General features: G+C 44.6%; 1 protein-coding gene across 1 annotated transcript in view; it reads left to right on the forward strand.

The window, feature by feature from the left end:
- Positions 1 to 12,914, forward strand: part of SLC49A4 (solute carrier family 49 member 4) — a 106,975-nt gene that overhangs the window by 76,969 nt on the left and 17,092 nt on the right. The window contains exon 7 of the mRNA XM_083349873.1: positions 6,975 to 7,102. Within this exon, the coding sequence (XP_083205999.1) occupies positions 6,975 to 7,102 (128 nt within the window). The remainder of the gene's footprint in view (positions 1 to 6,974; positions 7,103 to 12,914) is intronic.

The following is a 12,914-nucleotide window of genomic DNA, read 5'->3' on the forward strand; positions in this document are numbered from 1 at the left end:
GGCCATGGTGGTGGCTATCACAGCAAGCTTACAGGGAGAGGCCGCGGCATGGGCGGCTGACCTGTACGGCGAGCATGCCCGGGAGCTGGCTGACGTCGGGTTGTTTCTGGAGTCACTGCGGACGCAGTTCGAGGACGTGGCCCGTACGCACAGAGCCGAGGCGGAGGTGGTGGGGCTGCGACAACAAGGCAGGCCCGCAGCGGAGTATGTCGCTGAATTCCGTCGGGTGGCCCGTAAGCTCCGCTCTTGGCCGGAACGCTTGCTGGTACACCACTTCCAGTCGGGGCTGGACGGCGCGCTGCGGAGGGCGTGCGTGGTGCGTGGAGTGCCCGAGCGACTGTTGGAGTGGTACCGGGTCACCGTAGAACTGGACGTCCGGCTGCGCGAATGCAGGGGTAAGGCGGAGGGGGTGGTCGGGACCCGTAGGACCCCCGAAAGGCCGAAGGAGGAGGGCCGGAAGGCCGTGGCCCCAACGGCGAGCCCACCCGTGCCGCCTCCAAGATCGGCTATAAAGTGTTTCCGGTGTGATCAGCCGGGGCACCGGGTGGCCGCTTGCCCCTTTCCGGCACCTCGTGCCGCCGCAGCACCTCCCGCCGGAAGAGGCCCAACCGCACGGAAGTCGCTGGAGCGAACAAGAGCAGCTCACCAGCTGCCATCCCTGATGACCACAGCAGCAATCGGCACAGAACCACCCGAGGCCAACGACCCGGAGCCCTACGAGAGCCTGGAGGAGGAGGAGGACCCTATGGTGAGTGACCCTGTGGTGCCCTTCACAGTACCGGTCGTACTCGTCAACCCGCGTTCGGGACGTAGGGAGGCTTGCCCAGCACTGATCGACACTGGCAGCACCCGGTGCCTTATCAGCCAAGTGGTGGTCGCACGGCTGGGATTGGAGGTACGCCGCCTGCCAGCTCCTCTTCGTTTCCAGCAAGTGGACGGATCCCTTTTGGGGGGGGCTCCGGTCACACGGGTGACGGGTCCTATTCGTTTGGAGATGGGGACCCACTGGGAGACTTTGCGCTTCCTTGTTGTACCATCAATGACGGAGACAGTGATTCTGGGACTGACGTGGCTCGACAAGTGGGGTCCCACGATCTGGTGGGGGGAGGGCTGCCGGCACCTGCGGTTGGGGACAGGGCCACAACCACCACCACACGCATATGTGGGACCTGCTGAGCGGCCTGGGGGTGAGCGGGTCCAAGGGGCAGAGGGGGTGGCGGAAGCCTGCTTCCCACAGGTGTACGCCGACCTAGCAGAGGTTTTCGACGAAAAAGAGTGCGACACTCTGCCACCCCACCGAACGACGGATTGTGCCATCGAGCTGGAGCCGGGCGTAAAACTGCCAAAACCGCGCATGTACGCGCTGACGCCTCGTGAGATGCAGGAGCTGCGTCGTTACGTCGACAAAAACCTCGCGAGGGGGTTCATCCAGCCTGCCCGATCCAAGATAGCAGCGCCAATATTGTTCCGGGAGAAGAAGGACGGCACGCTTCGCTTGTGTGTCGACTTCCGAGGCGTCAATGCGGTCTGCGTCGAACATCTGTATCCGCTGCCACTCATGAAAGATCTTCTGGCACACCTGTCGACGGGACGCATCTTCACGAAGCTAGACCTACGAGAGGCGTATTACCGGGTGCGGATCAGGGCTGGGGATGAATGGAAAACGGCGTTTAACTGTCCGCTGGGCAGTTTCCAGTTCCGTGTCATGCCGTTCGGCCTCCAGGGGGCCCCAGCCGTTTTTATGCAGATGATAAACCAGGTGCTTCACAAGCACCTGTACCGCGGGGTGTTGGTGTACTTGGATGACATTCTGATATACACTAAGACTATGGAAGAGCACGTTGCCCTCGTGCGCCAGGTGCTTCGGAAGCTGCTGGCTGCCCGCCTCTATGTGAAGCTCACCAAGTGCGAGTTCCACAAGACGAGGCTGGATTATCTGGGGTATCGCGTGTCGGCGAGCGGCATAGAAATGGACCCTCGCAAAGTGGAAGCCGTCCTGCAATGGCAGGCGCCATGGACGCGGCGACAGCTTCAGAGTTTCCTGGGGTTCGCGAACTTTTACCGCCAGTTTATTCCAGGTTTTGCAGCGACAGCCCTGCCGCTGACGGACCTGTTGCGAACGCGGAACTCCGGGGAGAAACCACGTCCAGGGTTGAAGCTGGCATGGACCACCTCGTGTCAACGAGCGTTCGAGACGTTGAAGGCCCTGTTTGCTAAGGAGCCGGTGTTGGTACATCCCGACCCCGACCGTCCGTATGTGGTCCAAGTCGACGCCAGTGATGTTGCGGTAGGGGCTGTGCTGTTGCAACGGAACACGGAGGGCGTGCTGCAACCCTGTGCCTACTCCTCCAAAAAACTGTCTTCGGCGGAACGCTCATGGGCAATTTGGGAGAAGGAGGCGTTCGCCGTGCGCGCGGCCCTGGAGACATGGCGACATCTTCTGGAGGGGGCTGTCCTTCCCTTCGAGGTTTGGACAGACCACAAGAACCTGGAGGTGCTGCAGTCCCCGAGGAAACTGGCACCCAAGCACGTTAGGTGGGCTCTCTTTTTTCGGCGCTTTAATTTCGTCCTGAAGTACGTACCGGGGGGGCGGAACTTTCTTGCTGATGCGCTCTCACGGCTACCGCAATACGACACCAAACGAGAAGCGGTTATACAAGAACTCATCCCACCTAGCGCATCCCCGAGCGCGACCCAGGCAGTCTGCAGCGTGGGGGACGATTTGGCCCGAGCCATGGGCGAGGCCTTAGCAACAGACGCCTGGCTGAAGGAGCATCCCGGGCTTCTGACTATGCGCGACGGCTCGGCCTGGCACGGAGATAAGCTGTACGTGCCTCAGGCACTACGCCCCGCCGTTTTGCGCCGTTGTCACGACGCCAAGCAGGCCGGTCACTTCGGCTTCCTGAAAACGTTACACTTAGCACGCCGTCAGTTTTGGTGGCCGTGCATGAAGGCGGACGTGGAACACCACGTTCGGGGATGCCACGTATGCGCCACAGCAAAACCCCGTGTCGGGAAGCCATTGGGTCTGCTACAGACGGTGTCAGACCCCGTACGACCATGGCAAGACATCGCCATGGACTTCATCGTCGGGTTGCCGGACAGCAGAGGATACTCGGTGATCTGGACTGTCATCGACCTTTTCTCCAGACAGGCGCACTTCGTTCCCTGCAAGGGGCTGCCGTCCGCCAAACGGTTGGCACGACTGTTTATGACTCATGTCTATCGGCTGCACGGGGTTCCCCGACGGATTACTTCGGACCGCGGGGTCCAGTTTACAGCACAGTTCTGGCGAGAGTTTCTACGGCACATCGGCTCCTCCCAGGGCCTCAGTTCCGGGTACCACCCAAGCACTAACGGGGCTGCTGAAAGGGCCAACGCCACGGTGGAAAGGTTCCTCAGGAGCTATGTGTCGTTCCAGCAAACAGACTGGGCAGACCTCCTGGTGTTTGCGGAAGTCGCCCACAATAACGCCGTGCACAGCAGCACGGGTTTGACACCATACCGGGTGGTGGCGGGATATGATTTTGTCCCTGTTCCGGAGTGTGGACAGGGGTCGGCGACACCCACCGGGCCTGAGGAGTGGATGCACCACATGGGGGCCGCCTGGAAAACTGCTAGGGAGGCGATGGTGAAAGCTCAGGCACGGGTGAAGGAGCAGGCAGACAGAAAAAGGGAGCCTTTCGCCACCCCTAAGGGCGGGGAGTGGGTGTATCTGTCCACCAAATATTTGCGCTTACGAGTACCAAGCAAGAAGCTAGGTCCTAAGTTCCTTGGCCCTTTCCAGGTAGTTCAGGTGATCAACCCCGTGACTGTCCGTTTGCGGTTGCCTAATTTCCTAGGGAAGATCCACCCCGTCTTCCATAGCAGCCTACTAAAGCCCACTAAGGGGATAACAGGGAGGACGGATGGGACCGCTCCGGGGCCTGTTCACGGGGATCGGTACGAGATACAGGCGATCCTAGACTCCCGGGTACGGAGGGGCCAGATACAATATCTCGTGTTATGGAAAGGATACCCGTTGGCAGAGGCTTCATGGGTGTGGAAAGGGGATGTCCAGGCAGATCGTTTGATCACGGCCTTTCACCGAACACAACCGTCCAAATCTTCAGCAGATAGTGCTTCTGCACTTATTTCATGATTAAAGAGAAATTAATACTGTTTCATTTATATTTTCATCTATCAATAAGATTATTGACTGCAAAGTCCAGAGACAAAAAAGTAAAAAATGAAAAATTAGTAATGCTTTCATCTATCAATGAATTTAATATCAATTTTGATAGGTCAGCATATAAACAACAACCAAATTCAAAAGAAACAGGTCTACAAAAAGAGGGGGGGAGTTGCCTATATGTAAGAAAATACTACATATCTACAGAAATGCATATGATCAAAGATAAAATCTCTCCAGAATGTATATGGGTCAATATAAAAGAGGGGGGAAAATGACATTGCCATAGGTGTATATTACAGGCCACCCAACCAATCAGAAGAAATAGATGAACTCTTTGTGAACCAGTTAATAAATGTATGTAGGAAATATACCACAGTAGTAATAGGATACTTCAACTTTCCAGATATCAAATGGGAGACAAACCTCTGCAGTAAGCAGGAGTTTAAACAGATTCCTAACCAACCTAGCCAACAACTTTGTCACCCAAAAGATGGAGGAGGGAACTAGACATAAAGCTATACTGGACTTAATCCTTACTATAGAGAAGAAGTGATAGAGGGAATTGAAATTGCTGGAACCTTGGGAGCACCGGGGAAGTATCTGAGGATTGGAAAAGGGCTGATCTTCAAGAAAGGGGAAAATAACGGACCTGGAGACTAAAACATACAAAGAAAGGCTGCGGGACTTGGGCTTGGCTAGTCTAAAGAAAAGAAGAAATAGGGGAGACATGATAGCAGTATGCCAGTATTTGAGGGGCTGCCACAAAGAAGAGGGGGTCACGTTATTCACCAAAGCACCAGAGGGAAGGATGAGAAACAATCGTTGGAAACTGATCAAAAAGAGAAGCAACCTGGAATTAAGGAGAAACTTCCTGACAGTGAGGCCAATTAACCAGTGGATCAGCTTGCCTACAGATATCGTGGCGCTCCATCACTGGAGGTTTCTAAGAAGAGACTAGACAGTCACTTGTCTGAGATGGTATAGGTTCTCCTGCTTAAGCAGAGGGCTGGACTAGAAGACCTCCAAGGTCCCTTCCAGCTCTGTTCTGTTCTATTCTAAATATGTATGTTAGGCAAAAATAATAAATGAGATTTAGGAGTGTCATCATAAATGTAGTGGCTAGCTAGGTCAGGGGTCAGCAACCTGAAACAGTGAAAGAGCCACTCGGAACCGGTTCCCTCACAAAAGGAAAAACTGGGAGCCGCAAAAAATGTGTGCCCATGTGCGTACATGCGCGCATGCACAGAACAGGGTTTGACTGAAGAGTGGAGCCAAGGCGAGATATGCACCTACCCTGCATATTTGAATTGATTGGTTGAACTTTTTTAGTCCCACTTTTTTTTTTTTTGGACTGCACATGGCAGAGGACTGGGAGCCGCATGCGGCTCCGGAGCCGCAGGTTGCAGACCTGTGAGCTAGGTCATGAGATGCCTTTTTCATTAAAAGATTATTGTCTATAAAAATGCTAAAGTGGAGGCAACTATTTGTTTTTGATGCCAACAAATATGACACTGAATTCCTTTAACCCTAGCCTTTAATGTCTCACAATAAAATGGAAAGACAAATCATTCTGATTAAAAAAATAATAGAGTAGCCAAAGTTTAATTTTAACATGCTTTTTTCTGATTTATATTAGTATTCATTATTCCTTCAGTACTTACTGATTAACTATTTATTATTCCATATCTAGTTTAGGAAATTTTGTTTCAGTTGTTTATTTGATTAATTATTTTATTCTGTTGTGATTCATTAAGCATTTTACTATAATGTGATTCATTTATTTTTATATTATGTTCTCACTGTTTTTCACTGATGTATCACCAGTTTACATGTTATTTCAATAAATTTTAAATTGACTGTCTCTTTTTGATGCAATCTTAATTCAGTGGCCATTCTTCATCAGCCCATTAGAGTAATCCAGGATAAATGGCTGAAATAAACCAAGTTTCTACAAAAGTGGGTGAAATAGTTGAAATGGATAGGCTAATACGTTTGAGATCAAACTTTATATCCAGCTCAGCCCATTGAATTTTGCAGAAATAATATGAGAAACCTCAACTCAAGATGATGTTGAACTGAGAGAAAAAGTATAAAGCCATTTACAATGCTCCATTAGTTGGAGGGGAATAATTTCCATTATTCAGCAAATTGTTTCACATCCTAAGATATTTTTCCTCAGACAAGAATAAAATAAAAAGAAAATGGAATTATAGACTTAACTTCATACTTGACTCATCTTAGAAATTCAAAATTATCACATACATTGTAATACATCTTTGTGTCTATTGATATCTTTCTAGAACAATAGAATAGAATAGAATAGAATAGAATAGAATAGAATAGAATAGAATAGAATAGAATAATCTATTGTCATTGTGTAATTCACAGCGAAATTAAGTGCTGTCCACAGTGCACACTACACACAAATGAAAACCACAAATAAGAACATACATTATATCCACACATCCACATTCTATTCACCATTGCGCCACCCCTGTAATTGCACTTCAATGTTGCACTATACAGTAGTATTTAATAAACTATTTTTCAGCCTATTTGTCTTTGTTTTTATTATCCTGTACCATCTGCCAGATGATAATAGTTCAAAAAAGGATGTCCAGGATGAGATGAGTCTTTAAGAATATTTTGAGCTTTCCTAAGACAGCAGGAACTGTACAGTTCGTCCAGAACTACTACATCAGAAAACACTGTTTTAATAATTCTACAGAGCATTTTAGCTAAAATGTACTTTTTATCACAGTTTGTATGAATGATTTTTAAACTATGGTTTATGTTACAGGTTTGCTGATTTTATCAGAGGAATGCTGAAACCTATCCTACTTCTGTTACTGTCAGGAGCAACTCTGTCATCTTTTTGGTATACTTTAACATGTTTAAAAACTGTCATTCACCTTCCTTTAACTACAGGTATGTTAATCCCAGTTTCCAGGTTTGACAAATGTTTTAGTAATGGCTTTCAAACATGTAGAATGCTAGGAAATGTCGTGGTGTAGTTCACTATAAAACTTCAACATATAAATTAAACTATTCCAAGTGAAAATTGGGAAATTACTTGGTTTTCTGACTGAAACCACCAATATTTTTCAAGATGTATTATAAAACTCTTACATTTGTTAAGCCAATTGTAGAATAACAAAGAAAATTGCTATCAGAAATGAACTTAAGCTGTACATGTGCAATCTAATTGTGAAACTCCTTGAATGGTGTCTTTAAATTTCTTACACTAAATAGGTTGTGTAGCTTGTAATTTTACTTAGTTGGTTAAAGCAAGACAGGAATTTTTTGTGTTCATTTTACCAAGTGTCTTTGACAAGACTTTTAAGATCACTGTTAGTTAAACATTGGTTAAAGAAAATGATTAATGATAATCCTTAAACCCAGCTGACTTGGAACTTGGTAGATAATTGTATACTATGTTGTATTTTGTGATTGTATAATATATGATGCTTATCTGGAAACATAAGCATGTGCAGAAATAACAAGCTGTTATGAGTTATTTGTAGTATGTAAATGAAAGAACCTTACAATTTTCCTTTGCTCATTCAATTATAACTTTATATTTAACATAAGCCTTATATCTAGAGTAGAGTTTGTCTATATATTTTATACAAATCACATATGCTTGGTTGATTTAAAGTTCAATTTCTCAACTTTTCTGAATTTTCTTTGCTTCATGTTTTGACACCAAATCTTGCTTCCTGCTCCCCTTCCAATTAGATGTGTTGATTGTACAACTTGCTTGAATTTGATAAATTGGCCTCTTTATGACTATTTGTACAGGTCATTCTCACTGAAGGACAGTAATTGGGACATTGGCATAAAGCACAATGTCACATGATTGCAACTGAATTACAAGAGCAGTTATGGCAATTCTGGTGGCCATCATTAAGCAAATCCTGCAGGGGCAACATCACCATTTGCAACTTCCTGCCAGCTTCCCCATTAACTCTGCTTATTGGAAACCATCATGCAAATGACTACATGTTTCTGTGACTGTTGTAATTGTGGGCTAATTTCTAGCTACAGCTACAAAGCACAGTTGTAAGTCCCCTTGTTCAGCACCATGTAACCTCAAACGCTCACTGAATGAGTGATTGTTAAAGAAGAAACTATATCTGTTCTTCTGGAATGTTGTGCTGCATTTCAGACTTAATTTGCAAAAGATGCTTTGGAGTTTGTGAAAGTGTGAATATTGTCTCTTTAGGACACCAAAGGTATTGGTGTTTTTTCCCCCTAAACTGTGTGGTAGCTATGCGGGTAACTCCACAGTCTTAAGAGAAATTATAGTTGCTTTAAGATGTTCCAGTGGTACTACATTTCTGCACCAAACACTTTTGAAAACTAAATCTGAAGCTTTGCTTCAAAGGAAAGAATTTTATACTCGTGCATGGTAGTAAATTTTACACTATTTATTTGCTTAGTAATTTTATTTTTCCACATTAACAAGAAAAATTGGAGCTATGTTCCATTAGTGATTGTTAAAATTATCTGATTTTTGCTTACCTGTTGCTCTTTTTTATCAAAATTCATCATTTTCTCTGTATCAGAGTTCTATACTCTGGTCAGAAAGGAGAAAATATTTATGCTTTCAAAACTAATCCTGTCTTATTACATATAACATTCCCAGAGATTCTTGTGTCATTAACTTTAAGATTGTGACATTTGTGTACATGATACTCTATAGCCACAGACCTTTCCTTCCCTGGCTACATTGAACAGTTTTAAACTAATGGACAAATATTTTAGCAAATATTTCTTATCTATGTAAATAAGTCTATCTTATTTAAATTAATTTTATGTCTTCAAAATTGTCCTTGGAACATAGTAATAAACCACAGATGACAGCAGCATAATAAGAGATTTCAGGTAGAAATGAAACTTTATCTGACATACTAATGTATATTTTTACTGGTGTATTCTGTGGTCATTTTTTCATATTTTAAAGGAATAATCATTGCAGTTCAGTTCTTCATTGTTGTGGCTAACATCAAGTTTTTAGACGCTGCTTTGCGTTGGCATATATTTGTACCATTCAGAAATAAACTTTCCCACTTAACTACACCACCATCAAACAAAGTTGGCTCTTCTCTGATTTGATGCCACAAAATGAATGAATTCTTTAAATTAATTCTTAGTTAATAAGCAAAACTAGACTGGCTTTGCCAGATGAAAACAATCTTTCTCCTTGTTTGATGCAGCATGCAAAACAAAGCATGCAGTTTGCTTTTGTTTGGCAACAAAACACTGTTCTAAAATATTGGGCATTTGAAGTCCATTTTGCGTATAAAAGACATGGTATCCGTTACCATTACGTTCCTTGTATAAAATTCAAATAGCTAAAAAAATTCCTTTCTCTTGCTCAGAGTTCTTGTTTCTTTCCTACTGAATAGAGAACATTTTGACTACAATTCTGTTCCTCCATTTTAAATACAGGTAAACCCTGGGTTCAGCGGTGGGATTCAAATATGTGAACAACCGGTTCTCTGTGTGGATGCCGCTTCCGGAAGTCCATTCTGGGCTTGGGCAACAAAAAATTAGCTACTGGTTCTGCCAAACTGGTGCGAACTGGCTGAATCCCACTGCTACCTGGGTTGCATCTATTTGTTCTGTGACCATTCAAAGTTACAGTGGCGCTGGAAAAGGGGACTTACAACTGCTTCCCAGAGTTCTGGCTATTGCAGTGTCCCTGCAGTCTGTGATTATGATTTCCAATGTTCCCTGCCAGCTTCCCACAAGCAAAGTCAATAGAGAAGCCAGCAGGAAGTTAGACGTTGCAATTATGTGAGGTTCTCACTTAAGAACCCATGCAATCCTTGTTTAACAATGGCAACTGGGGCTACTGGAACTGCTGTTGCTAAGCAATTTGGCCATGTGGCATTGTGCTTGATTACATTGCTAGGTGATGGTAATTCCTGTTCCAATTGCTATTCTAAGCTGAAGACTACTTGTATAAGGTGTACATGTGTGTGATCAAAAATGTGATAAAATTCAAGCGTAGGAATATATAGCTTACATCTGCCAAAATAATTATTTTCCCCATAGACAATAAACATCTGGATCTATAACTGATACAAGAGTTTCTGTGCTTGTAGAAAACATCAACTCTAGGTCCTTTTCGTTCAATCATGACTAAACTCCCATAGTTCCAGCAAAGATTCTTCTTATTTCTTGTACATTTCATGTACATTCATTGAATTGCTGACCATAAACCTGAAGGATTACAGAGTAATAGCAATAGCACTTAGACCAGGGGTGTCAAACTGCTGGCCTGCGGGCCGGACACTTCAGCTGGAAGCCGCACCCACCCCATTGCCGGCAATGGCAAAAAGGGTCTGATACGTTGCACGATGTCGTGAGTTTGTCATGTCTGACTTAGACTTATATACCTCTCCATAGTGCTTTACAGCCCTTTCCAAGCGGTTTACAGAGTCAGCATATCGCCCCCAACAATCTGGGTCCTCAGTTTGGAAGGCTAAAAATCTGAGTCAACCTTGAGCCAGTCAGAATCGAACCCCTGGCAGTGGGCAGAGTTTTGCCTATGATACTGCATCCTAACCACTGCACAAGAAACCTTCCAAATTTGATATAGCAAGTGGCAGTTGTTTCTTAACTGCTCTTGTTCCATTAAGGTAATTTTGACATAATGGAAGAATTCATTAGAATGCAGTTCCATTCATCTTTTGAAAATCAGTGAAATTCACCTTCCTCATTTTTTACTTAATGCTGTTCTTATCTTTGGAGGCAATAGTGATTCATGATTTCCAGCATGATGCAAATCATAGTGGGTGAAATACCAGTGAAAAGAAATTAAAGGGACAAAATCAGAGAAAAGAAATCTTGTTTAAAACTATGTCACTTGCTACAATATCTCTCCATATCATTCTTTTCTTGCAAACATATGGTGCCACTTGTTTTTCAGGCTTCTCTTTTTCTCTGTCCTTCCCCCACTTCTTATGTCTTCCTTGGTCTTTCCCTTCCATTCAGACATCTATTCTTGCTTCATGTATTTGCTTTGCAATTTTAGCCTCATTGACCAAACTACTTCAAGATACTTCTTTCTCGTTGGCCACTCATTTTTGTTTGCAGTCCACATTCATTTATCACCCATACATTCAATATCCACTTCTCTCATCACCCACTTCTTAAGTAAACCACTTACCCTTCATTCAGTTTCCTTTTATGTTTCTCCTGACATACTTAACATTCACTTCTATATAATTAAGGCTACACTCTTATACCCAACAATATTGGCTTTTTGATAAACTTTTTTTCCTCACAATAGATCACAGGCTATATATATATTTACCACTATTTGAGCTCTTAAATTTTCTTCATTCACGTTCACTTCTTATTTAACATTCTACCAAGGTACACAAATTCATTTACATGCTGTATATATTTTTTTGCCAGTTTTATATTTAGCTCCCAATCATCCACTCCATTTTTCCTGTCAAACATAATCTCCTTGATCTTCTGTATTTTATATTGTGATTCTTCTATTTTCCGAGGTGGTGGTAGGCAAGGAGGTTTCCTTCAATCAGCTTCCCGGCCATGGGAAGATCATGTGACAGTTTGGGGGTGCAGTATCAAAGGTTTGCTGATGATACCCAATTATACATCACTACTCCTGGATGTCCCCTTCATGGATTACTGCCTGGTCGTGGCGAAGGGGCTTGCGTAATTCAATGAAGCTATGAGCTATGCCGTGCAGGGCCACCCAAGACGGACAGGTCATAGCAGAGAGTTCTGACAAAACGTGATCCACTGGAGAAGGAAATGGCAACCCACTCCAGTATCTTTGCCACGAAAACCCTATGGACAGTACCAAAAGGCAAAATGATATGACGCTGGAAGATGAGCCCTTCAGGTCGGAAGGAGTCCAATATGCTACTGAGGAAGAGCAGAGGGCTAGTACTAGTAGCGCCAGAAAGAATGAAGCGACTGGGCCAAAGCCGAAACGACGCTCAGCTGTGGATGTGTCTGGTGGTGAAAGGAAAGTCCGATGCTGTAAAGATTTTTTCTTCATAGGAACCTGGAATGTAAGATCCATGAATCAAGGCAAGCTGGACGTGGTCCCCGAAAATAGCTTGTTGTGAGTCATTTGGATTGTAGAAATGACACAAGGAATGGGAAGAGTAATGTTTGGATTTTAAGGCATGACTAATAACAGCTGGACGTGTTCAAACAAGAGATGACAAGACCGAACATCGACATCTTAGGTATCAGCGAACTAAAATGGACAGGAATGGGTGAATTTAATTCAGATGACCATCAGGTATACTACTGCGGGCAAGAATCCCTCAGAAGAAATGGAGTAGCCTTCATAGTCAATAAAAGAGTAGGAAAAGCAATACTGGGATACAATCCCCAAAATGACAGAATGATCTCAGTTCGAATCCAAGGCAAACCATTCAGTATCACAATAGTCCAAGTCTGTGCCCCAACCACCAGTGCTGAAGAGGATGAAATTGACCGGTTCTATGAAGCCCTACAGCACCTTATAGAACTAACACCAAAAAATGAGGTGGTCACTGACCTCGAGCCAGACATCCTAGAATGTGAAGTGAAGTAGGCCTTAGAAAAGCTGAGCAACAAAAAAGCGAGTGGAGGTGACAGTATTCCAGCTGAGCTATTCAAAATCTTAAAAGATGATGCAGTAAAAGTGCTACACTCAATTTGCCAGCAGATTTGGAAAACTCAACAGTGGCCACAGGATTGG

The sequence above is a fragment of the Vipera ursinii genome, assembly GCF_947247035.1.
Source record: "Vipera ursinii genome assembly, chromosome: 1".
Taxonomy (NCBI): domain Eukaryota; kingdom Metazoa; phylum Chordata; class Lepidosauria; order Squamata; family Viperidae; genus Vipera; species Vipera ursinii.